We start from the raw sequence: 27,196 nt of genomic DNA, 5'->3' as shown, positions 1-27,196 counted from the left end.
CGTAATTCGCTCTTCCATTCGTCATTCGCCTTGCCAATTACCTTCCGAATTACGTAATTCCCCATACAAAATTTTGAGAGCGAATTACCTCATTTGTAGGTAATTCAGATCGAATTACCATGCGAATGACGAACGAATCGGTGCCTTCTCTAATATTTATCGAAGATATATCGAAGTTTTCACCGGCGTGGTCCCATTTGCTGGCACTTTTTCTACTTATAGAATAATATTAATAAAATATTCTCTATATAAATTAAAATTGTTGATGATAACTTAAATTTTAGCTCCATCTTCGAAATTTGCAGTACACAAAGTAATAATAAATAGCGAAGAACATGAACAAGAACTAGAGCTGCCAAACGAATTACTAATGTGTGGCGTGGAAACAGGGTAATTCACGAATTACTTATCGCATTACTTAGAGAGCGAATTACGAAGTGTGGAAACATCGTATAAGTCTTCATGGTAATCGTCCATCAAATTAGTCGCCGTCTTCGTATTTATTGTCCATCAAAATTATGCTTTTAACACAATACCCGACGAACGGCGAAGTCCGCCGAATTGGCGATGCCGTCGTTCACCGTTCGCCCTGCCATTTCGCCTACTTTAACAGAATTAGAGCGGTAGCGAAATAGCTGATACCATTTCGTCGCACTTATAAGTTAGGTATTTAGGAATGATGAAATGATAACAAATCTAAATATAAGGCAGGGGGGAATTACAATAAATTATTTTATTTTAAGCCAGATTTAACGAATCGATCACTGCATTTTTCAACCATCAAAAATATTTCGTGTTACATGCTGTTTGCGTGTATGTGTGCGTTGCCGGGCATGAGCTCGAAACCGTTATTTTGGAAGTTGCAGCTATAGATGATTAGAAATTTGCCGCTTCATAAACTATTTTTTGTTTAATTGTAATCTACCGTTGCCGTGCTGTATAGTTTTATGTACCATTTGTTACATGAGTATTCCGTTACGCCTTGCGGTTAACATTCGCCGTTCGTTAGGGCATTAAATTCGCAATTTTATTTTTTTCAACGCTGTGTAGAACTATTGCTTGCATGCCTAAAAATAAAACTTATATTTCGCCGAACATATTGTTAAGCACATAATACCGAATTGCATCGCCTCGTAACTATGTTCACGAGAAGTCAGGCAAACGGAACCCCAAATGCCGCGGACGCTGATTCCATTAATTCAGATTCTGATGTAGATGCGACTGCTGAGAACATCGGGGCGCTGGATACCACAACGCAGGCACAGGTAAACGTTGGAAGCGATGAAACTTCGCTTGTGGCAAGTATTACCGCACTTAGAGCCAGCGTGCAGAAATTGCACAATGAAACCAGCCGCAGTCAACCAGAATTACAGAAACTCCGCCAGCGAATGAAGATACACTCAGCAAACAATGACGTCAACTTAAACGTACCGCCTTCGAATCCACAGCTAGCTATTGGCACCGCCTGCAGCACAGCCTCCGGCGTTTACAGAAGGGTCGGCTACCAATAATATTTTGGCAGACATACCGCTTTCACATCAACAGTTAACGCAAGGTGTACCGCAATGGCCTCGGCCCGCAGCTCAGCCTCCGATTCCCCCACCATCAAATGTGTTGGCGTTTATTGAAGGGTCTGCCGCTAAGCTATTCCCGTTGCTAGCATTTGATGGTAATCCAGATAATTGGCCACTATTTATCGCCAACTACATCGACACCACTGCTGATTTCGGGTATGGCAACAGACAGAACCTCATGCGTCTGCAGAAAGCGTTACAGGGTAATGCTAATCGACCGGTTACTTCCATGCTTATGTACCTAGACGACATACCAAAGGTGATGGAGGAGTTGCAATTCAACTTTGGTCGGCCTGATCTGAACGCTGCAACAAAATATAAATTCCAGTCGTCAGTCAATGTCAAGCGGAGGTCCAGTACATCGGGTCATGTATAGCAGTGAGGAGCAACCTCTGTGTCTTTGCTGTGTCCAGTCACACGTCTTAACATCTTGTCGAAAATTTGAATTGCTGGACTGCGAAGCCAGGTGGGAGTTTGTCAAGCAAAATCGTTTTGTTCGGGTGCCTAAAACCAGGTCATGGTTTATCCGACTGACGCCATCGCAAAACATGCACCATCAACTGCTTCAGCAATCCAATCGTCTGTTGTCACAATCGAATGCTGAACGTGAACGCGTCTTTAACTGCCGCCGAGAAAAGGAAGTAAGTCTTTTTAAAATTTTGCCTGTTATTCTGATTGGCCCGCATGGAAGTGTAGAAGTACACGCCATGTTTGACGAAGGGTCATCCGTGTCGCTGCTGAATGAGGATGTAGTTTTTCCGTTTGAAAGGAAGTGCCATGCCACTTTCACTGCAATGGTATGGAGGTAGCCAAACTACAGAGTATTCGAAAATAGTGTCGTTAGATGTCAGACGTGTAAATGGTCGCAATTACTCTCTGAAAAGTATACCTACCATCAAAGGCCTCAATTTCCCGAGGCAATAGTTCAACAAGTCCGAGGACGTGCATCTAAGAGAACTACCGGTGGAAAGTTACGCCGAAGTAAAGCCTGTTCTGTTACTTGGTTTGGACAACTGCCATTTAAGTGTGCCAATCAAAGCAGTCGCAGCCAGGTACAATCAGCCAGTCGCTATCAATACAAAGTTGGGCTGGGTTGTATACGGACCACATTGCCACGAAACTGCTGCCATGCCTAGGGTTCTGTATGTTCGTAAATCCGATGCTTTACGTCAGTTGAACAAACTTGTGGAGGAATACTTTTCAGTGGAGAATTTCGTGGTCATGAGCAACGTTGCCTTGGAGGCAGAATGCACACAGCGTGCCAGAAAAGTATTGGCCGAAACCACCAGAGACCTCGGCCAGAGGTATGAAGTTGGGTTGCTTTGGCGGGAAGAGAGGGTCAATCTTCCGCAAAGCTATGTAATGGCCAAACACCGTCTGCTCAACATCGAGTCACGCATGCAGAGAGATGCCATATTCGTCGACAGCTATAACAGAGAGATTACGAAGTACGTTGACAAGGGATATGCAAAGCAGTTGACGTCTGTTGAAGCCGACCGCGTGGGTCCACGACATGGTGTCCCCCTATTTCGGTGTCACCAACCCTCACAAGCCGCAGAAGCTTCGCATTGTTTTCGACGCAGCTGCAGTTGCAGGCACAGTTGCTAGTCACATATCCAACAACAAATCGGTACAACATAAACTGAATGGTGAATGCGGATCTGCGGGCAAAGCCATCATGAGAATGAAGCGTCAAGCAACAACAGAGAAGGTTCTTGGAATGTTCTGGAACAACGCTAGCGACGGGCTAGAATTCCATTTTCGATTCCATAACATTGCTCAAGACGTTCTTAACGGCATATGACCCCCAAGCAAGCGAGAACTGTTGGGGATAGTAATGTCGATGTACGACCCATTCGGCCTATTAGCAAATAACACGATATGCCCAAAATTGCTGGTGCAAGAGCTGTGGAAAATTGGTGTGCAGCGGGATGACGCTATTCCGAACGAATTGGTAGAGCGGTGGTCTAAGTGGTGGAGGAACGCCCAGTCCGTCAAACGTCTTTCGGTACCACGGCGTTACTCAAAAATGTAGTTAGTCGCTGATGATATCCAGCTGCATATTTTTGTTGACGCCAGCGCCTCAGCTTATGCTGCTGTTGCATACCTACGTGTTAAAAAACACGATAAAGTTGATGTTTCTATGGTGTGCGCCAAGGCAAGGTGTGCGCCACTAAAAGGTTTGACAATGCCTCGCCTTCAGTTACAAGCTGCAGTTTTGGGTTGCCGTCTGAGGGAGTCCCTCGAGCGCTGCCACGACTTTAAAGTGAATAGCACGACGTTTTGGAGCGATTCCAGAACGGTCGTACTGTGGATTCGCTCTACAAGTAGGAGCTACAAACAGTTTGTAGCGTTTCGAGTAGCCGAAATATTAAGCACGACATCTATAAAACAATGGCGCTGGATCCCAACGTCATTAAATGTCGCAGACGAAGCAACACGAGCATCTACGTCATTTGAATATAGCATGACATCGAGGTGGTTTGCAGGACCAGAGTTCCTTCGGGAGGACGCATCAAGCTGGCCACAGGCAATCCCAGAACTGACGTCAGATGAATGTGCACTAGAGGAAGTTGCGAAACGAGTGTCATCATTGTGAATACAGTATCCAATCAATTTTGGTAATTTTTCGTCATTTGTAAGATAATTAGAGTCGTTGCTTGGGTGCTACGTTTTGGTCATAACGCGAAGTCACATGATCGCCGAAGTGGAGATTTGAGCTCTGCTGAACTCGCAGCCGCTGAAAATAACATAATTCGCCGCATTCAGTTCGAGTCATTTGCAGATGAAATCCAAGCCATTAAGAACAAGGGTTGTCTGCCGAAGTCGAGCTCTCTATATCAGCTAACGCCTTTTATAGACGTCGATGATTTGCTGAAGGTAAACGGGAGAATTGATGCTGCTTATTGCATTCTGATTACAGCCAGGCGCCCGGTTATCCTGCCACAAAATCACTACGTGACATGTCTCGAAATATCACTGCCAGCTTCACCACCAGAACGACAGTCTCACAATCAACGAAATGCCACAAAGATTTTGGGTGCCTCGTGCGCGTGCTCTGCTAAAGTTAGTCAAGAGGGAGTGTTCTATGTGCATTCATACCAACGCAAAGCCAGCAGTTCTGCTTATGGGTCAGTTGCCGATAGCCCATCTCACACCGTTTCTGTTAGGCTGTCTTAACTCACCGCAAACGCCTAGCCCAGAAGAAAAGTGGTGCATCGCACAAAATTTAAAGGACCGGCTGTGGAAGAGGTGGACTGTTGAATATTTGCCACAACTGATCGCTAGAGTGCAACCCTGTCGTAGTCAGTAGTATTTCGTTTGGTAAAAAGTATTCCAATTTTGACGAGCAAAGCAGCGGGTGCAAAATGCACCAATTTGAAACATACAAAAAACACCTACATACATTTTAAATTCGCATTGTAATAATGTAAATTGGTAAAATCTTAGGGCCGGTTACTCAATGTCTGGTTAACACTAATCTCCGGTAAAACATTGTTATCGACGTTACCGACTCCATGTTATATGCATGGAGCCGAACACGTCGATAATGATGTTTAAACGGAGATTAGTGTTAACCAGACATTGAGTAACCGGCCCTTAGTCTTCATGGTAATCGTCCATCAAATTAGTCGCCGTCTTCGTATTTGTCGTCCATCAAAATTATTCATCAGTATCGTCCATCAACACTAGGTGTATTTTTTTGTAAACGAGTGACAAAAAAACACTCGGTAAAGTAACGAAATACATGCAAAGCAACAACACAAACTCGGCTATTTATCCGAGTTCAGCCAGGTCGGTTAAAAATACGCAACCCGATGCGTAGTGCTGTTAAGTGAAAAAGCAGCTCTATTGTGAATGAACTGTTGAAAAATCCTTGGGAAAATTTCATGCAAACGTCAAATTCGTTTTCTTTTTATAGATACATAAACAAAACGAAACAAAATGGAGCAAGCTTAAGTAAAATTACTCTGCAGAGTTTTTGTTAAATTGAGAATTAAAACTTTATTTAAATTTTAGATATCAAGATAGGAAGCGAAGAAAATGGTCCCGTGAGGAGACAGTGGGATTTTTAAGGTGCTATCTTGCCCGGAAAGCTGAATTTGAGCATTTCAAAAGGAAGAGGGTCGCTTACGCCAATGTTTTGGAAGACATAGTGTCCTTGGGGATCACCGTAGGTTATATATACAAAAAAAAAAAACAATGAACTTAATTAATAAATCATACTTTTAGGATTCAGAGCGGCCTCCGCGGCACAGGTGCCAGCCCATGTATTGCTGCTTATATGGAGCTGGTGGACGAAATCTTTGGAAACACTCCTATCATTTCAAATGACCACACCGTCCACGTGGGCTTCAGATCATTTGAGATGGTGTCGGTAGACGTGCCGCCACCTGTACCATCACCGTCGCCAACATCGTCAATTTCATCTCTGGCTTCACCATCGACGATGGAAAGCCCTTCGTCATCGCCACATTTACAATCGGTGAACACCACCACTAGAAGCTGCTTCTTCTTCAGCTCCAGTGGGACGAAAAAAGCGTTCTGCTCGAGAACTGTATTACCAGTAAAATTGGAGTTAAAATAGTTGGAGGCTGAAGTGAAGAAGAAATGAAGAAAGAAGAAATGAATGAATGAATTATGTGATATTTTGGCTTATTTTTAAGGAGAAAATGAATTTATTGTGTTAGGTAATGATAAACCTTTTTTAGTTATACGATTTAAGGAAAAAGAAGAAATTATCATGTGATATACATATCGTCACTAGACACGAATAAAGGCGCGAGCTCAAAAGTTGACCGCGAAAACGGGCGCATAAAAAAACTTCAGCGAAGAAAGACTCTTAACATAGTGACGGCGAAGAAGAACGCGTAAACTTATTTTCGCGGTCAACTATGTTTGCGGTTGTAATAGTATGTACATTCCGTAAAGAGTTTTTGGCGAATAATGCGGAAGTGACAGTCCTTGGCCAAGTATAAATCTATGATTACGCGTCTTTCTTAGCCGTCAAGTAGGTCACGCGTCTTTCTTCGCCGAAGTTTTTATTAAGCGCCTTTTTTCGTACATTTTTTTTTATGCGTCTTTTTTCGCCCTCGAAACACTAGCGCGCCTTTATTCGTCTCTAGTGACGATATATTCTTATAAAAATTTGTGTTCCTAGATGTAAAGAAAAGTAATGAAATATATTTTTTCAACGTTTTTATCTGAAAATGTAATAAACATATCATGGCTTACTTAAATAATACTCTTAATACTTACTCTTAAATAATTAAAAAGATTTTGCCTCCTGTCAAGCGTTTCATTCAGATTAGACTCATCTTGTTGTTCTTCTTGAGCAAAGGCAATCGCTTCATATAGTTCGTCGATAACACATAAGTCATCAAAAGAGATGCAAATATTATGCAAAACACATGCGCTGACTACGATGTTGGTTATCACTTTCAAGTCGGTTTGCTCTGTAAACCTCAAAAGTCGACGAAATCGCCCTTTAAGCAACCCAAAGGCGTTTTCAACTACCATTCTTGTAGAAGAATGTATTTCGTTAAATTTTCGCTGGGATTCATTTAAAATTCCATAGTCTTTGAAAGGTGACACCAGCCATTTCGTTGACGGATAGGCTGAGTCGCCGATGATGAAATATGAATTTGGAAACATTTCCTCATAATGATTTTCTGCGTCCTGAAAGAGTTTGGATCTTGTTAGCACTCTATAATCATGAAGCGACCCTGGCTCTCCACAAGTTATATCGATGAACTTTTTGTTAGCATCGACTACAGCTTGAAGCACTGTATGTTCTTTTCCGATTAAAGTACATTTCCTTTTGTACTTTTGGTCTATTAATTACAATATGCGTGCAATCGATCGCACCAATCACGCCAGGAATGCGTTTTTTTCTGGTAAAATTTGTCCACATTTGCATTTAAATAATGTCCTTCTGGCCACTTGATGTGTTCATTCCTAATGGAAATTAAAAATCCAGTAACACGCTGAACTGTTGACTATGCCGCTGACAGATACCCCAAACAAATTTCCAAGTTGTCTAAAGGTCACTGTGTTGCTCACGTATCAGATATACATATAAGGAGACTTTTTGGCCGTAACCGGTTTTCTTCATCCGCCAGATGGGTCAGGAACATAGTTAGATTGCGAGTACCTCACTGAAAATAATACGGACTCTTGTAGTTAAGTAGTTATTTCAATAAATTTTTGGATATTACTTATGAGGTATTCCACCGTCACGCGTTTCAGTCTCATGTGCATCTTAAAATCACTCCCACCCATGGCATCGAGAGTCGCTTCAAAATTGTTGCACTTGGGGTGGTCCTCGGTTTCGCCTTCCGAGTCTTCAGAAGAGCTGGAGCTTGCAAAAACGCCATCCAAAAGTTCATTCACAACTTCTTCCTGTCTATTGAGGCGCAATTCACTTCGCTCATCCAAGAGCAGAGACACAACCTACAAATATTACATATAGAATGTAATTTTTTACTAAATTTTTTTTAGTTAATTAAAAATTTACCAAAGAATCTTGGAATCGCTCATTTTGTTTTGATTTTCAAGCTTCAATAAAGAAATGTACGTTTTGTTGACGAGTAACGCTCGCTTACAAAAAAATGCCACTAGTATTCATCTTTCTACAAAATATCGTCATCGTCCACCAACATAGTCGCCGTCATCATCTTTATGATGAAAAATTTGTTAATAGGAACTGACTTCTGTAAATATTTTTTTCTAAATTTCTGTATTTTCTATTTTGTGTTTAATTAGACTTAAGGAAATTTTGATATGCACTTTTTTAATTTGTATTGTGATATTTTTAAGTTTTAAGCTAAGTATTGAAATGAATTATGTGATATTTTGGCTTATTTTTAAGGACAAAATGAATTTATTGTGTTAGGTAATGAAAAACCTTTTTTAGTTATACGATTTAAGGAAAAAGAAGAATTTATCATGTGATATACATATCGTCACTAGACACGAATAAAGGCGCGAGCTCAAAAGTTGACCGCGAAAAAGGGCGCATAAAAAAACTTCAGCGAATAAAGACTCTTAACATAGTTGACGGCGAAGAAAGACGCTTTAAAATATTTGACGGCGAAGAAGAACGCGTAAACTTATTTTCGCGGTCAACTATGTTTGCGGTTGTTATAGTATGTATATTCCGTAAAGAGTTTTTGGCGAATAATGCGGAAGTGACAGTCCTTGGCCAAGTATAAATCTATGATTACGCGTCTTTCTTCGCCGAAGTTTTTATTAAGCGCCTTTTTTCGTAAATTTTTTTTTATGCGTCTTTTTTCGCCGTCGAAACACTAGCGCGCCTTCATTCGTCTCTAGTGACGATATATCCTTATAAAAATTTGTGTTCCTAGATGTGAAGAAAAGTAATGAAATATATTTTTTCAACGTTTTTATCTGAAAATGTAATAAACATATCATAACTTACTTAAATAATACTCTTAATACTTACTCTTAAATAATTAAAAAGATTTTGCCTCCTGTTAAGCGTTTCATTCAGATTAAACTCATCTTGTTGTTCTTCTTGAGCAAAGGCAATCGCTTCATATAGTTCATCGATAACACATAAGTCGTCAAAAGATATGCAAATATTATGCAAAACACATGCGCTGACTACGATTTTTGTTATCACTTTCAAGTCGGTTTGCTCTGTAAACCTCAAAAGTCGACGAAATCGCCCTTTTAGCAACCCAAAGGCGTTTTCAACTACCATTCTTGTAGAAGAATGTATTTCGTTAAATTTTCGCTGGGATTCATTTAAATTTCCATAATCTTTGAAAGGTGACACCAGCCATTTCGTTGACGGATAGGCTGAGTCGCCGATGATGAAATATGAATTTGGAAACATTTCCTCATAATGATTTTCTGCGTCCTGAAAGAGTTTGGATCTTGTTAGCACTCTATAATCATGAAGCGACCCTGGCTCTCCACAAGTAATATGGATGAACTTTTTGTTAGCATCGACTACAGCTTGAAGCACTATGCTGTATGTTCTTTTCCGATTAAAGTACATTTCCTTTTGTACTTTTGGTCTCTTAATTACAATATGCGTGCAATCGATCGCACCAATCACGCCAGGAATGCGTTTTTTCTGGTAAAATTTGTCCACATTTGCATTTAAATAATGTCCTTCTGGCCACTTGACGTGTTCATTCCTAATGGAAATTAAAAATCCAGTAACACGCTGCACTATTGACCATGCCGCAGACTGAGATACCCCAAATAAATTTCCAAGTTGTCTAAAGGTCACTGTGTTGCTCACGTACCAGATATACATATAAAGAGACTTTTTGGCCGTAACCGGTTGTCTTCCCCCGCCAGATGGGTCAGGAACGTAGTTATATTGCGAGTACCTCACTGAAAATAATACGGACTCTTGTAGTTAAGTAGTTATTTCAATAAATTTTTGGATATTATTTATGAGGTATTCCACCGTCACGCGTTTCAGTCTCATGTGCATCTTAAAATCACTCCCACCCATGGCATCGAGAGTCGCTTCAAAATTGTTGCACTTGGGGTGGTCCTCGGTTTCGCCTTCCGAGTCTTCAGAAGAGCTGGAGCTTGCAAAAACGCCATCCAAAAGTTCATTCACAACTTCTTCCTTTCTATTGAGGCGCAATTCACTTCGCTCATCCAAGAGCAGAGACACAACCTACAAATATTACATCTAGAATGTCATTTTTTACTAAATTTTGTTTAGCTAATTAACAATTTACCAAAGAATCCTCGGAAGCACTCATTTTGTTTTGATTTTGAAGCTTCAATAAACAAATGTACGTTTTGACAGCTGAGATGTTGCCACTAGTATTCATCTTTCTACAAAATATCGTCATCGTCCACCAACATAGTCGCCGTCATCATCGTTATTGTCCAGGAAAAGTCTTCCTCGTCGTCGTCAGTGTTATTTGTCAGCCTTATTCATATAATTTGAAACAAACACGCAAGTCAATTGGAATAAAGCGACAATAATGACCATAAAAAAATATAGCTGAAAATGCCAACGTCTTGTTTATAAAAGGACAATGAAATGACCATCGAAAATGAAAATGTACCTAGCGTAAGAAAATCTGTATCAATTTCAGAAGTCACAAGCGGTCAGTGGGCAAGGATTTTTAAATATGTCATAAAGCAACATTCGCATTTTTATTATTAACTAGTTATCCCGGGCAGACGTTGTCCTGCTACACACCGATACATAGGTAGGTTACATGCATCGTAGATATTATGGGTCTTCACACCGAAGCTTGGTACTTGGTAAATCGTTGTTCGGTAGATTTTGCCATTTATTTTGTTTGTGTTATACTGTTTTACACAAACAAAATACATTAGAAAAACTTACCGGGCACCGCGCCACCGAATACCGAGCTCGGTGTGAGGACCCATATTGTTTCTTAAGCCCAAAATACAATAACGCAGTGGCAGTTTTGCGAAATCAGCTGTTCACTGCCACTGCCGCAGCGCTATTGTATTTTGGGCTTTACGTTTCATTTGATATCGAAATTTACAAAAGATTGTTAATATTGTTCACTACGTTTGAAAAAAAAACGATCTCTGGTTACGGTCTAAACATCAGCCAGGGGAATGGATAACATTGGATGGTGTCCAAACGGTACATTTTTTATTGGTGTTGATGTGCGCTGTCGTGCTGCCCTTCTACCCGAATATTAGTGTCTGCTTACCTCTGGTATTTAGGAGCACCAAGACTCAGAAATGCTGGACTGGTTACCACCAGTGATGCGTCTGACACGTCGGACTGTTCCGGCTCTAGTTAGGGCTCCGCTGAGGCTTTAAACGGCTTGGGTTTAAATACGCAGAATTTTGGTTGCAGTGCTGGCTCCTTATTGCTGGTTGGGTAGCGAGTCTGCTTACGGAGTTTGACTCCTCACACTCACAATTGAAAAATGTTCTTTTTAAATTAAACTTTTAATTATCGTGCACCCGCGGCAACTACATTCGCTCATAATATATAAACACCGTTTTGAAATTGATTTAAGTGAAGTTTATTACACACAAGGCTAAAACAACCGATCAGTTTAAAGTGTGCGAAATGAATGCGCTTCTAAAATTTTCTAAAATACCGCTTAACTTAAAAGTGGAACGCAAGTTTGCCTATGGAACAAACCTTTTGTCAGTGCTGAATTAGGGTTGCCATTACATCACCCTTCTTGGGAAAGATTGTTGTAAGGTGATCAGGCTTACAATAATCTATTGCTCCAAGAGGCGATGGCAAATTGATGTGGAGGAATGAGATGTGTAGTCAAAAAAATATTTCCTTCCCCCTTTAACTCATTCGTCCATATCAATTTGAAGTTACAATACGAAGGTTACAAAAAAAATGTTCCACGTATAAGTTATTATACTAATTTTGTAACAACTAATTATACTATTGTAATTTATAAATTTTTAGAGTACAATATAATTTAGTTTTTTTTTTCTTCTTCTTCGTAAAATTAATTCTATGTCTAACCAAATTCTTTTTTTTTTCTTTTCTATAGTTTGCATGAAACATATCAACTTTATATAAAAATTAATATTTGTTTTTGTTATTTTTGACTGCTAAATATTAAGTATAGGTTTTTCTTTCTTTTTGTCTTAAGTTAAATATCATTTTATGTACGTCTAATTATACGCATTTTTCATAATGAGTAAATTAAGTAATTACTAACCAAAATTTTTAATTTATGTATTAATACTTATGTATGTATTTGTTGAAACTTATTACTTCATGTTTTCTTATTTTGTTTTTACAAAATGGTAGTTATCACGCATGTTTATAAACACATTTAAATCAAGTCGCTTAATATTGTAACATTATAACGCAGTACATCATATTTGTATAAGTGACGTGAAAGAATCATATTTAGTTTAATTGAGAAATTTCGCAAAATAGAAAAATGCATATGCAGTTGCATGTTTAAAAATTCAGAAAAATATGTTAAGTGACCTTTTGAATTCCGTTTTTGTGAACCGTTTTAAATTTATTTTTAGTTTTATCGAAAACCGTAACATTTACACCGTCTACTTTCTGTACCGTGTAAGGACCCAGATATATATTGCTGTGTTTATCTCTAGGTTCCTTTTGTATTAAAACCGTATCTTTTTCTTTAATTAGTACAGGACGTGCATTTTTATCAAATGACTGCTTCGATTGGAGTTTATGTTTTGTTACGAGTTCTTTAGCGAGTGCATGGGATTTTTGCAGACGATATTTTACTTCTTTTGCATAATTATCAACGTTGTAAATTGGATCAATTTTAACTTTTTGTACTTCGTTTGGTAAAACAGCGTTTTTACCAAAAATCAGTTCAAATGGAGTAAATTTATTATCAAAAACTGTGTTTGAGGTTGTGTTATGCAAAAAAGTAAAATATTTTAAATATGTATCCCAGTCGGAATATGATTCATTTAAAAATGCTCGTAAGTACTCATTAAATACTCTATGATTTCGTTCTATTGCACCTACAGTTTCGTGATGGTGTGCTGTCGAAAAGTCATGTTTAATTTTTAAAAGTTTGGTTAATTCATCAAAAAGTTCGTTTTTATATTCAGTCCCTAAATCGGATTTTATAGAGTGCATAATGCCATATATTAAAATGAATCTTTCAAAAATTGCTGATGCAACAGTTTTAGCACTTTTATCTGGTATAGGAACAGTAACTAAATATTTTGAGAGATCGCAAATAATGGTAACTGCGAACTTATTACCATATTTCGATTCTGGTAACGGTCCTATTGTATCGATAACAACAATATCAAACGGTTTATTCGGCGTTGGGGTTAGAACAAGTTTTTCTTTAACTTTTGGTTTTACTTTATTTAAAAGACATTTTTGACAATTTTTAACATATTTGGCGACATCACGCGTCATATTTTTCCAATAATATTTTGTTCTAAGTTTCGCATAAAGTTTTTTCATGCCACAGTGACCTCCTGATATTGGGTCGTCGTGATAAATGGTCATTAGTTTTAGTTTTTTGTCATTTTCAGTCACAGTTTCGACTGGATCTGTTAAAATTATTTGTAATGATTTTAAAATTATATTCCCGCGATTTTTTAAGCTAGCAATTGTGAAATGACGGAAAAATTCATCGTCTTTTGGCCATTCAATCTCCTTAATTCTGTGTTTGCTGGCTTCAATTTCAAGCTTCGAAAGTAAATTATCGAAATTTATTATTTCGTTAGCAAAGACATAATTAAGTAACTCGAGTTTTTTATGTTTAATATGTGCACAAATTCGTAAATTTTTAATTTTATCATTTTTATCATAAGTAATTTCTGATCTAATACGCGGTATCTTTTTTGAAAAGTTGTAAGAAAATTTATCATAAACGTTTAATGTTTCCTGTTTTTCATCTTCGTTGTTATCTTTATTTTGTATCACTTTGTCGTTTTCTCGTCTAGTCATTGATCTCGTCTGTACTGCCAAAATATTTTTCGTTGATTCCCTTATTTCGTCTATCGTTATACGTGAGAGTGCGTCTGCGCCTACGTTTAATTTCCCTTTAATGTACTCAATAGTAAAATTGTACTCTGCTAGCTCTAATCTTATTCTTGAAAGTTTTGAAGAGGGGTCTTTCATAATAAACAAGTATACTAAAGGTCTGTGGTCTGATTTTACTAAGAAATGTGTTCCATAAACGTATGGTCGAAATTGTTTAATGGCAAAATAGATTGCTAGAAGTTCTAATTCGATAATTGTTTTTTTCTGTTCTGCATTGTTAAATGATTTTGAGGCAAAACATATTGGTAAATCACAACCTTGCTGTTCTTGGCTAAGTATAGCGCCACACCCTATCTTTGAAGCATCAACTGTAATAATAAATTGCTTTGTAAAGTCTGGATATTGTAGCAATTTCGGTGACATTAGGGCTGATCGTAACGCTTGAAAAGCTTCATCACATTTCTCATACCAAACAAAATCTACTCTTTTCCTACTTAATTTGTTCAAAGGTGCTGCCAGAGTTGCAAAATTGGGGATAAATCTTCGGTAATAGTTTGCAAATGCGACAAAACGTCGTACTGCATCTTTGTCAGTAGGTTTAGTATACTTTTTAATTGCAACTATTTTCGAATCGTCTGGCAGCAGACCTTTTGCTGAGCATTTGTGCCCTAAAAACGTTACTTCGGGCCTGAGAAAATTGCATTTTTTTGGATTTAGTTTTAAATTGAAATTTCGACAAGTTTCGAAAACTTTCGCTAAATTTTTAATGTGATGTGCTTCGCTACAGCCTATGACCATAATGTCATCTACATATAAAAATGCTACGTTCGGTGGAATACCAGAAAAAGCTATACTCATCATTCGTGAGAATGAGTTGGGTGCTATACTTAAACCGAATGGCAATACTTTCCATCGATATGCTCCACGGTCTGTGCTAAAAGAAGTTATATCACGTGAATCTTCATGCAATGGGATTTGGTGAAATCCAGAAAAAAGATCTAAAGTAGAAAAATATTTAGCTCTGCCAAGATTGTCCAAAATATCGTCAACTCGTGCGAGAGGGAATTTATCCGCAATAAGTTTTTTGTTGACTGCGCGGAAATCAACGCACATACGATATGCTTTTTGACCATTAGTAGACTTTTTAGGAATCAAAATTAGAGGACTATTGTAATTGGAATAACTTCCTTCAATTGAATCGTTATCTAGTAATTTATTAACTTGGCGAGTTATCTCTTCACGTTGGGAATATGGTAGACGATAATTTTTACATATACCGGGTCAGTGTCAGTCAACCTAAGTTTCTGTTCATAAAAATTGTTTAATGTCATTTTGTCGTTGTCAAGAGCGGAAATGTCTGCATATTTTATGCAAAGGTCAAGTAAATTTCTGTTAGCTTCTGTAGGGATTTGGTTTTTCAAAATATTTGTTAATTCGTTCGTTCGGGAGTCTTCAGTCTTGGTCTTATTAATTGAATAAACGTAATAGTCAGACAGTTTTTCAGTCCGAATATTTACATTCTTTACATGTTTTACTTCATCTGTGGTAATTATAATTTTAATAATTGGGTAACTGCTATTAACTATGCATCTTGCTGTGTATACACCATGTTCAACTTCCTGCGATTTTACAAAAAGTGGATCCGGCGAATTGCCAAAATTGAAAATTCTATACACTTCGCATCTGGGTGGTATGATACAAGTGTCGCTTTCGGTTCCGTGTAGGATTGGTATCGCGACTTTTTCATTGCCGACCCAGAAGGATATACGATTGCTTGTATAGCTAATAACGCATTTGTTACTTTTCAGAAAATCTTTACCCAGTATACCATCAGATGGTATGTTAAAAACGTTGTTTACAACATGTAAAGTATGTTTAATGTAAAAATCAGTAAAAGTCAAGTTTACGGTAATTGTACCTAAAGTAGAAACAGTATTAGAAGTGACACCGGTAATATTAATTATATCGTTTGTATTTATAGGAAAATGTTTATCAATGCTAGAGTTTTTTATTAGAGAAATGTCGGCTTGCGTGTCGAGTACAAACGTACAAAATTTGTTTGACCCATTGATTTTCAATTCGATAAAGTCGGAGTAATTCAAATTTAAGCAATAAATGCCTTTTGTTGTAAAAAAATTATTTAATTGTCCAATTCTTCCGCCCTCAGTGTTCGCGCCTGAGGCGCGTTGGCGTTTAAAGCACGCACATTAGCGTTATTTCTAACATTTGGACGTCTGTTGTTATTATTGTTGTCGTTTCGATTTCTACTATTAGAAGCTCTATTAGTAAAATTATCATTGAAGTTGCTACTGTTACTCCTACTACCCGTGTTGTTGTACCGATTGTTACCATTATTGCTGTATCTACCAAAATTGTTGTTATTGAACCTATTATTGCTGTTGTTGTATCTATAATTGTTGTGCCCTCGGAAGCTACCTCGAAAACTAGTCGCTCTTATCGGTCTAGACCTAAACGCTAACACCTGCCGCTCCTTTACCTCATTATCGCGCTCTATTATCATCTTCGCAACAACGTCTTTTGAATCATGGAAGGTTGACGATGCTAAAATAGATTTCACCATGTCCGATCGACTGTTGAGCCTACAAACGTTAACTGTTTGCTCAACTGCCATCTCATGGGCTTTCGCTTGCGTCATCCCTTCGATGATCAGTGAACGTTCCTACGAGTCCGACAACTCTTCAACTTGTTTTGCAAACTCCGCATAATTATTATTGTTTATCTTTAAAGCTGCTATTTTTCCCGCGACAACTTTAGAGTTGTCCGGTTTAATTTTCCTACACAGCGCTTCTTTAATCTCGCTAACTGAATTTATTTGCGGTGGTAGAGATTCGCGAGCTTTACCCTCGAGTTTCGATTTAACAAATGCAATAAAAGTTGGAGTTAGTGTTTCGTCAGATAATTCTTCAATTAAATTTATTTTTTCGATAAAGGAAGCGAGTGAAAGCGGGTCACCACTATAGTTTTCTCTTATTATTGAGGCGCACAAACTTAAGAAAGATCTTTTTTGCTCGGAAGTTGCCATTGTAATGTCGTCAATGCTCGAAAATGAATTTATATTATGTAAACTTTCGAATCCTAAAAGATCTTCACGTATAGACAAGGAACTGCTTTTGTTAACTATGCCAGTCGAAGTTGCGTCGGAAAATTCTTCAAACTCTGCTACCGTGCAACAAACTTCTTCTTCAATTAACTCAGAGAAATTCTCTGGTATTCTTATATTACAATTAATTTTCTCAAAGCATTTAAGAAGTTGTTCTCTACACCGTAACAAATTTTCTAGTACCGACTCTGGCTTATCTCGCTGCTTGAAATGTAAGTTCACTTGTATTAATATATTATTATACTCTTCCACTAAAGACCTTTTATATTCGTTTAGCTTTTCTTGTTTTGATGTTATTGGGCGATTTTGTAAAACCCGCCTACAAACTTTTGAAAAATTATTACGCAAATCTTTGAACACTGTGTAAAAATCTGACATTTGCAAACCCCGCGAGGCAATAGAAAAATTCTATATTTTTATATAATTGTCAAAAATTAAATTATGCAAGTTCTTCACTAGAAACATGCGGAAAAATTTCGAAAAATGCTACTATAAGCGTAAAATTTTATAATTTGAAAAATACTTATGTCTTTTTCTCAAACAGTCATCGCTGGTGCAAGCTGGAAGTTTTCATGCAAAAAGGTATTTCCATGCAGTGGGAATATCAGGAATTTCATGCAGCACACATGCAAAGCAAAAGATTTTAATTTCATTTAAAAATGTTTAATGTTCTTATTAAAGAAATGTAGGGTTCGTAACACATGTACCGATATGTATGGTAAAATCATAAATTTACACACTCTGACTTAAATCTATGAAAGTTCAATGGAAAATTTTTTTTTTTTTTGTAGCAAGTAACCCTAGTGGGAATCAATAAAAAAGTTGTTCAATCAGCAAAGGAATTGTACGAAGTGATAATATTAATATTTTTTTGAAAAATTTATGAATGAATATTTGGTAGCAAAAGTTTATGCTCAAGTCGCATGTTGTTATGATCTAATAAGAAAAATTGTATATGAATAATTTTTGATCACTTATATTCTACGAAAAATGAAAAGAAAATTCACTGAGTCACTCACGTCAACTTATATACTAATATGGAAAATTATTGAATCACTTATATCTAATTTGAAAAAGTTAAACCGCTTATATATGTATGAAAATGGCTTAAATCGATTATATATATGTATATGATATGAAAATGGATTAAATCCATTTTATATATGTATGTATTTGATATGGAAATGAGTTGAATCGCTTATATATTTTAATTATTAAATTGTATTTGAAAGAAAAACGCATTATAAAAATGCAATAAAGTCTTGGGCTGAGATTAGCACAAACCTTGGTGGATACTTATAAAAATTGTTTAAATCTTACATTTAGAAATCAAGTTTTAAGAAAATTTAAGTTTTTAATTTAATTAATTTTTGTTTTGAAAATAAAATTCACATTTCAAATTCGGATTTGAATTCACAAAAATTTGTTCTGTTAAAGTGCACTGAGTGCATATAATGAGGTATAATGAGAATATATATATAGAAAATATATGTAAGTATATGAACTTAAAATACGCTGCCTTACTCCTTGCATGACTGTACCCGCTTTTCGCCGCAATCCCACGCCGCGGTCTCAAAATGTTGGTTGTTGTATTGTAGGCTTTAGAATCTTACACTCCGTTTCCCCCGCTGCATTCCCGTAAAATTCATTTGCAAATTTGTTACTATAATTTGTTTTTGGTCTCCTAATACTCTAGATATAGCGCGAGTATGCCGCTATGCGAACGGTCGCGTGGGGTGCTGCACTATTTATCAGTGTACCTCTGTTTGGCTGGTGGTATGCCTAAACGCGACCGCCGCATGCCCAGTTACAGTGAAAAAATACTGTTTTACGCGCGTATCGGGCTTTCTATATACGCGCGTATGTGTGTAGCGAAGTGGCGTGGCTTAATGTTGCGGTGGCGTTATGTATGATTACCGGTGGTGGCGTGGCTTTTATACATAGGTATATACTTGCGTGGTTGGTGGTTGGCTGTACTCGAAAACTTGTTGGAGATGTATGTATGTGTTGTACGACGAAAAAATTCGGTACCGTTTCAAAGTTCTGCTGCCGTTTTCATAGCGGTATACCGTTTGAAATATGTATATACGATGTGAAAATGCTGTACGCCGTAAAAACTGTACAATGTAAAAATGCTATACCGTTTTAAAGCTGCGATGCCGTTTTCATAGGAATATACCGTTTGATGGTGTTGTACGGTAATCCCAAAAATGTAGTACAGTAATTTTCCTTACTCACCAGCCACGACCACCGTCACACTTGTGCTGCTTTTAGCAATTTTTCATGCGCGTACGGACTCCAGAGACTCCGTGGCTCCGCGTCACGGTCGCCATGTCGTGCTGCCCTTCTACCCGAATATTAGTGTCTGCTTACCTCTGGTATTTAGGAGCACCAAGACTCAGAAATGGTGGACTGGTTACCACCAGTGATGCGTCTGACACGTCGGACTGTTCCGGCTCCAGTTAGGGCTCCGCTGAGGCTTTAAACGGCTTGGGTTTAAATACGCAGAATTTTGGTTGCAGTGCTGGCTCCTTATTGCTGGTTGGGTAGCGAGTCTGCTTACGGCACACTCACAATTGAAAAATGTTCTTTTTAAATTAAACTTTTAATTATCGTGCACCCGCGGCAACTACATTCGCTCATAATATATAAACACCGTTTTGAAATTGATTTAAGTGAAATTTATTACTCACAAGGCTAAAACAACAGATCAGTTTAAAGTTTGCGAAATGAATGCGCTTCTAAAATTTTCTAAAATACCGCTTAACTTAAAAGTGGAACGCAAGTTTGCCTATGGAACAAACCTTTTGTCAGTGCTGAATTAGGGTTGCCATTACAGCGCATGTTTATATGTATAAATACTACATTATTTTGCTGCTATCCTAGCTATTTCTCCCCAACATAAACATACATATGAAGCGTAGCCGCGAATAATATTGGAAAATCCCGCTTCGGATATGGGCAGTTTGTAGTTAGCGTGAACGAACATAGCGACAACGGATTTTTGAGAACGTTGCGAGAAGCATAGGTAAAATTTCTTTGAAAAAAAAAAACGATATATTTTTTCTTGGGTTCAAAACTATCCTATCTTTTAAGTTGGAACCAACAATACACACCCACAAAATTTCACTAAAATCGGTTAATCGGAGATTAGAGTAAACGAACACAGTGACACGGGATTTTGATATATTAAGATAAGCACGGTGTGAGAAGCATAGGAAAAAATTCGATGAAAACAATCAATATATTTTTTCTCGGGTTCAAAACTATCCTATGTTTTAAGTTGGAACCAACAATACACCCCCAAAAAATGTCATTGAAATCGGTTAACCGGTTCCGGGGATTAGCGTAAACGAACACAGTGACACGGGATTTTTATATATTAAGATAAGCACGATGCGATGAAACTCGATGAAAAAAAAATATTTTTTTCTCCAGTTCAAAACTATCCTATCTTTTAAGTTGGGACCAACAATACACACCCACAAAATTTCATTGAAATCGGTTAAGCGGGTTCGGGGAATATCGTAAACGAACACAGTGAAACGGAATTTTAATATATTAATATAAGCACGATGCGAGAAGCATGGAAAAAATTTCGATGAAAAAAAAACAAAATATTTTTACTCGGGTTCAAGGCTATCCTATCTTTTAAGTTGGAACCAACAATACACACCCACACAATTTCATACAAATCGGTTAAGCGGTTTCGGAGATCAGCGTAAACGAACACAGTGACACAGAATTATTATATATAAATATAATATCGGAGAGGATTCAATTTAAAACGAAGTGGATTATGAAGACTGCATAAGATTTCTATTAATTAACCTGTTTAGGCCAACGGCCTAAATTTGTCGCAGCATTTTTGACCAACCCTAATGCCTAACATAACTTCATTATTATGTCAACTATTTAACTGGCCGCTCTGGTGTAGTGGTAAGCAGTGCGCGCTTCCACTCCGCAGCGCCTGGGTTCAAACCCTGGTCAAAGCAACATCGCAAAAATGTAGAAAAAAGGTTTTTTCTTAACAGCGGTCGTCCCTCGGCAGGCAATGGCAAACCTCCGAGTGTATTTCTGCCATGAAAAACAGCTTCTCATAAAAATACAATCGCCGTTCGGAGTCGGCGTAAAACTGTAGGTCCCTCCGCTTTGTGTGACAACATCAAGGCGCACGCCACAAATCGGAGGAGAAGCTCGGCCAAACACTAACATATGTGTAAGCGCCAATCTATTATTATTATTATGGAACTATTACTATTATGTTACTTATGCTAAAATGTCCCTTCGTTAAATAAACAGTTCGACAGGCAACTGTAATAAGAAATTGAATCCGGTCTCTTACTTGTTTTCCGAGAGTGAAGCAAATAGAACGTTTTCCAGACACCGTGTTTCGCGTCGATCAAAAAGATAATCTATAGGAATCTATGTACCTATTATTACCATTTAACTATATTCAAATAAACATCATTTAAATTTAAGTTTAATACCAACTCTTGGTTTATTTCATTTCATTTTAATTAAATCGGCAACAACCTGGTCCAACCGTTTTGCCAATTTAACATACTGGTCCTTCGAGCCGGACCAACGGATACACCCTGCGGTGGGCGAACTCGATATATTAGTTGACTGATAACATTTTTATTGTCATTCGCATACATTAGGGGTATTCCCTTAAACTCGTAAAAGCCTCGTAAACCTCGTAAATTTACGATCCTCGTAAAAGAACTGTCAAAGAAATAAATCTGTGGAAACTTCATGCATCAGCAATTTATCGCCTTATGGATCGGGCCGAAAGGCAGGAACAGGTGAATTGAACTCCCCGAAGGCTGAACAGATGCTGAAGTCTGCTACCGGTCATTATGACCGCATGTCGCAGAATTACGAAGCATTAATTTACTCGTTCAAGGACGATTAGCTTGAGGTACATAGATCTTGGTTGCATTCCACTGAAGAAATGTATACCGAGTTATGTGCGAGTCTTCTGCGTCTACGTGGAGTGCAAGTTAATCCAGCAGACTCCGTCATCCAGAGTAAAGGAGATTCACCGATTGAGTTGAAGCTAGAGCCATTAAACATTCCATATTTCGACGGAGCGCCTTTAAGGACGCCCTCGAAACGTACGTACCCAACAGAGATTTACCGCCAGCATATAAACTCGGTAAATTGCGTCTCGCTGTGCCATCAGCATCTGTTTCTCTGGTGGATGGCCCGTACTCGGGAGACTACCAGGAATTGTGGCGAGCATTAACGGAGCGGTATGATAACACCAAGCAGATAGCAGAAGTGCATGTCGCTCGTTTCCTCAACCTCGCACCAGTGTCGGAGGACCCTGCAAAGGCGTCTCTGAATATCGTCGACGTAGTGAGCGATTCCTCCCTGCTCGCATTGACCATTGTATTCTCGAAACTTCTATCTGTAACACTGCGTGAGTGCTTCCTGCACTGTTCTCCGACTAATCTGAGCAGCTTAACAGAGTTATTGAAATTTCTTGAGAAGAGGGCGCACAAGCTTTCCACAAAGCTTGTTCGTGTACGTCCCTGCTCTGACCAAGGGGTAGTACGTCAGCCACGGCGATCGTCATCAGTGTGTGCTGTTAAATGCCCGAGAATGCTAAGTGTCCATATTGCCATGGTGCTCACAAAGTCAAACTTTGTTAAAAGATATTCGATTTACCACCAGAAAAACGCTTTGAGGCTCTTAGAAAGTGTGGTCTCTGCTTTAATTGTTTATGACAAGGGCATCTATCTAACCAGTGCTCTTCAGGTGGATGCCCTAAGTGCAGACGCAAACAGAACACGATTTTCTGCCGTGATTTTCTGAACACTTCAGCAGCTCCGGCAGCGAAGTCCGCAATGCCTGCCACTTCCAATCCCCCAGCACCGCAGGTTGAGTCGTCAACGCCCACGTCGTCATCTTTATGACTATCCGAATCGGCAATTGGCTGCCATACTCAAGGTGGGCATACCATACTCCTCGCTACAGCGTGTGCGTACATTTTCGGTACCAACTCTGAAAAACGTTTAGCTCGGCTTTTTGCGATCCCGAATCACAAGAGAGCTTTATATCAGAAAATTTTGCTAGCAGTCTAAATCTTCACAAAAATGTGGGTACGACGTATTGGGCGAAGGTATTGGCGCCTTTTCATGTACGCGCATAAGGGATGTGCTCTCCCGATTAGAGCATTAGTTATCACATCGATACCGTCCAGACACGGCGATTTATACAGCGAAAAAGAGCCGAAAGCCCACTCTATCCGGCACGGTTTCACCAGTTCTCCTGCATGGCTGCCACCACCTGCAGTGGATGCTGCAGCGACAGGTAGACCACCTGGAACCTCGACCGCAGGGAAGTGTGCCTTTAACAATATAGCGACAGATCCCTCGCTACCCCGTGTCCACTCGCCGTCGACCTTTCTAATGAGCCCTTGGGTTACGCGACCCTTGAACAGAACCTTCCTGATCCCGCGGTAGTAGGCGCGAACGGCGGGCTCGCCTTTTTTGTGGATTTCTGCACAAGAGTTGATGCGTGCACCTTATCAACTCCTTTCCGTCGTACTTGTATAGCTCAGCTGGCAGGCTGTCAACTCCAGCAGCTTTGTTGTTTTTCAGCCGCGTTATTGCTATTCGTACCTCATCATCGACTGCGGGCTCGGGTTCTTATTCTCCACAACTGTCCGTGCTGCTACCATTCAGTAGAGCGAATAAGTGTTCCCTCCATAATTTAAGTACGCTCTGAACATCGGTTACTAGGTCGCCATTGTTGTTCTTACAGGAGTACGCCCGGGTCTTGAAACCTTCCGTAAGTCGCCTAACTCTCTGGTAAAATTTTCGGGCATTCTTCCTATCATTTCAAGTTCTTCGGACTCACGTATTTCGGCCCCTTTCTTTTTATTGCGGCAAATACGTCTCACTTCCCTCTTCAGATCCCTATAGCGGTCCCACATAGCGGTAGGCGGCATCTTTCTTCTCTGCAGCTTCCTGACACTCCTCATCGTACCAGCTGTTCTTTCGGGCTCGCTGAAATCGGACTACTTCTTCGGCGGTACTTAATGAGCGGGAAATGTGGTTCCACTGCTCGCATATGTCGATTTGTTGAAGAGTGCTGTCTGAGAGCAGGTGTGAGAGTGGAGTAGCGAAAGCACAAGGTTTGTTGTGATTGCAGCTATTCGACCTTAAGCTTTCCTTGCATATTTGGGCGCACATTTTTTGCTGCACAGAGGCGGGGGTGTATCTTGACTGCAACAAGATAGTGGTCCGAGTGGAGGTACTACATTACAAGGATACAATATACGCCTGTTGATGCATGCAGATGATATAGTCATATTAGCTGATGATATCCAAGTAATGAAAAATATGATAAAAAAATTGGAAGGGTATTGTGGGCTTTGGAATGTGGAAGTCAATATGGGGAAATCAGAAATGATGATTTTCAGAAAAGGAGGCAAGGTGGCGAAGGAGGAAAAATGGTTTTATAAAGATCACTCCATAAAAATTAGCTCAGAGTTCTCTTATCTAGGAGTCTTTTTAACGACAAAGATGTCGTTTACAAAACATGTTGAAAAAAGAAATTTGTTTTCCAAAAATAGCATATGTACAACCTGGAATAACTTTTTGGCAAAAAAATATATATCACTTGAGTCGAAATGGAAACTTTTTCTAGCAGTGGCTAGGTCAATACAGGCATATGGCTCCCAAGTATGGGGTTCGTCATATTTTCAAGAAGTAGATAAGCTCCAGCTATATTTTATAAAAAAGATACTGAGATTGCCTACCTTCATACCGACCTATATTATTATGTTAGAAACCGCAGCGGAAAGTGGGCACATTTTCACGTTAGATTTGCACTTGCGCTACGTCTTAAAAACTTTGTTCGTATATAAGGAAAAACGCTTACCACATATTCTCTCGAAAAAATTATTACAATCCCAACTGGCTTGGTTCAAGGACTTAAACGCTTTAGGCAACGAACATGGCATTCAGTGGACCTTGGAAAATATGAGTAGTGATGATTGGAGCAGAAAACGAAAGCTTTTGTTAGACGCTATTAAGAGAAAAGAAATTGAAGGTTGGAAATATAGCGGTGAAAATACAAAGAGATTCTATAGAAACTTAGATTGGAACGTAGGAAGGTTGTATATGGTAGGGGGAATTGATCAAAATAAGATAATGGGGCTGTTAGGAGCTATAAAATATATTCTTTGTGCAATGTAAATGAAATTGAAAACGTCCAGCATTTTCTAGGCACATGCCCGGTACTAAGCGGATTTAGACGCTATTATTTTGGTAAAACTACACTAAGTAATGAAGAAATTGTAAATGTACTAGACCTAAAAGCAATTGATTTGAAAAATATTGTAAATTATATTGTGTACACCTTAAAAGAAGTGAATTAGTTAACGAATATAATTATAATTGAGGATATATGTAAAATATACTACTATGCTATGTAGTCGTTTCCACATGTATTATTAAGTTATAGGTAAATTAAAATAATCCGACTGACAACTTAAGAAAAGTTAAAGTCGTATGTTCTTTAATTGTTAGCCATTTAAAGGAACTGCTAATGTATTTAGTTATTAAAATCTTTGTTAGATGGTAATATACAAATAAAGGATTGCTACTACTACTACTACTACTACTAGTGGTACTAGTAGATGTTTGTTCCCCGGAGTGTGCGTACGCCTAAAACACTGGTAGCGAGCCTTCCGTCTATCACAACATGATCGATTTGATTTCTCGTTTTTCGATCCGGAGACAGCCACGTAGCTTTTCTCACTACGTATGGCGTTTTTGTAGATCTTTAGAAGATCCCTATACTCCTCCCAGCACTTATTAGAGTCCGCACTCTCTTAAGCCTAAAAGTTACCCTAACCTATTTCCTAAGAGTTCTAAGCTCCGGCCTCCACCAAAGCGGCTTAGCCCTTCTCCTAGCCCTCCTTAAGGGACAGGCCTGTTTATAAGCATCAATTAATATTAAAGACTGGTGATCGTTCACCCACTCCAGGTCCTCCACGTCTTTAACCTACATGGGCGGACTCAGCCTGTCCCCATCCTCAACCAACTTTTGAAAAAAAGGCCCAGTGTATGAGTCTGGGTTTCCTAAAGGAATTATCCCTCAGGGATTTACTGGCAGAAATAGTAAAGCCTATATAAGCATGGTCCGAGAAGTAGGACTTGTTAAGGACCTTCCATCCAGTCAGCTCTACGCCAGGCTCAGATCAAAAGGTTAAGTCAAGAACGCTGTTTGTCGTTTGCCCCACGTATGTAAGAACCTGGCCGCTTATTGCTACACACAAGTTGCTGTGAAGAAGGAAACAAAGAAGAAACTCACCTTGCTTATTGATGTCGTTGCAGCCCCAAAGGGAATGGTGTGCATTTTCATCCGCGACTATGGCGAAGTCCCGTCCTCTGCGCTCTTCCTACTCCACCAGCCTTCTAAAGTCTCAGGAATTATATCTCCTCTCCGTCTCTTTCTATGGCACAACCGCCAAGTCCTCGGTACTGTAATTAGATAAAGTATATGAGAGCAAGCTTTTCCTTACCAGGATCGCTGCTCTCACCCTGCCCTCACAGCTTGCATAGTCCACATCGAAGTTACGCGCCTTCAGTCCAGAGACCTTTCCTCCGGACGAGAGCCATGGCTCCTGGACTAGCGCCACGTCGAGCGACTCCTCCTCTAATCTGATGAGGAGTTCGCTCGAAGCCACCTTACTACTACTTACCGTCAACCTCAATGGCTTCACCACCCACATCGGCCTTCTCCGCTTTGCTCAGGCTGGCCAAGCTATCGAGACATAAATCCTTCTCGATCTTCCCTGCTTCGAGCGTGTTAAGGTTATCATTCTTAGGATGCCTTTCCTTCAGCCGGAGACAGACGCTGCCCATGCCTACGACATTTTTCCGTGCTCTGGGTAGAGCAGGTCTTGCGACTCCTCGTTGATCTGGAGGATGTAGTTCTGTCCCTCCTCCGTGGGTTTCGATACGTGAATCACTCTCCAATCCAGTGTGGGTATATTCGGGTTTCGACTTCGCAGCAACTGCAAAG

At 39.1% G+C, this 27,196-nt stretch overlaps 3 protein-coding genes across 4 annotated transcripts; all 3 read right to left on the bottom strand.

Annotated features, from left to right (window-relative positions):
• Positions 1-5,638: 5,638 nt before the first annotated feature.
• LOC108361668 (uncharacterized) lies at positions 5,639-7,398 on the bottom strand. Its single transcript, XM_017614357.1, has 2 exons — positions 6,834-7,398; positions 5,639-6,169 (listed from the first exon to the last, which is right to left on the bottom strand). Exons 1-2 carry the CDS (start codon positions 7,227-7,229, stop codon positions 6,092-6,094), a joined length of 474 nt encoding a protein of 157 aa, XP_017469846.1. The 5' UTR covers positions 7,230-7,398; the 3' UTR covers positions 5,639-6,091.
• Positions 7,399-7,757: 359 nt separating this feature from the next.
• LOC108361666 (putative nuclease HARBI1) lies at positions 7,758-9,939 on the bottom strand (the record flags this gene model as incomplete). The annotated part of the gene is made up of 2 exons (XM_017614355.1): positions 7,758-8,027; positions 9,040-9,939. Coding segments are annotated over 2 exons (1,170 nt in total), but the record flags the coding sequence as incomplete, so codon positions are not given.
• Positions 9,908-26,499, bottom strand: LOC108361658 (uncharacterized). 2 transcript variants are annotated; one of them, XM_017614344.1, is made up of 3 exons: positions 26,483-26,499; positions 10,304-10,500; positions 9,908-10,239 (listed from the first exon to the last, which is right to left on the bottom strand). In XM_017614344.1, exons 2-3 carry the CDS (start codon positions 10,418-10,420, stop codon positions 9,970-9,972), a joined length of 387 nt encoding a protein of 128 aa, XP_017469833.1. In that variant the 5' UTR covers positions 10,421-10,500; positions 26,483-26,499; the 3' UTR covers positions 9,908-9,969. The 2 variants fall into 2 exon arrangements, with proteins under 2 accessions (XP_017469833.1, XP_017469831.1); XM_017614342.1 differs by lacking the exon at positions 26,483-26,499 and having other exon boundaries at positions 10,304-10,763.
• Between the last annotated feature and the right edge of the window lie 697 nt (positions 26,500-27,196).

Source organism: Rhagoletis zephyria, unplaced genomic scaffold (assembly GCF_001687245.7).
Source record: "Rhagoletis zephyria isolate East Lansing unplaced genomic scaffold, Rhagoletis_zephyria_1.1 Rzeph_scaffold_00812, whole genome shotgun sequence".
Classification (NCBI taxonomy): domain Eukaryota; kingdom Metazoa; phylum Arthropoda; class Insecta; order Diptera; family Tephritidae; genus Rhagoletis; species Rhagoletis zephyria.
The sequence above is the reverse complement of the archived record's forward strand: the minus strand, read 5'-3'. Positions and strand labels throughout refer to the sequence as shown.

Excerpts from the sequence above, each read along its gene's own strand:
- LOC108361658 (XM_017614344.1), bottom strand. The coding sequence starts at position 10,420 with ATGACGATATTTTGTAGAAAGATGAATACTAGTGGCAACATCTCAGCT. Across the intron at positions 10,240-10,303 it reads GTGCTTCCGAGGATTCTTTG|GTTGTGTCTCTGCTCTTGGA; the intron begins GTAAATTGTTAA and ends TAATATTTGTAG.
- LOC108361668 (XM_017614357.1), bottom strand. The coding sequence starts at position 7,229 with ATGTTTCCAAATTCATATTTCATCATCGGCGACTCAGCCTATCCGTCA. Across the intron at positions 6,170-6,833 it reads ATCTTTTTAATTATTTAAGA|CCTCCAACTATTTTAACTCC; the intron begins GTAAGTATTAAG and ends TCTTCACTTCAG.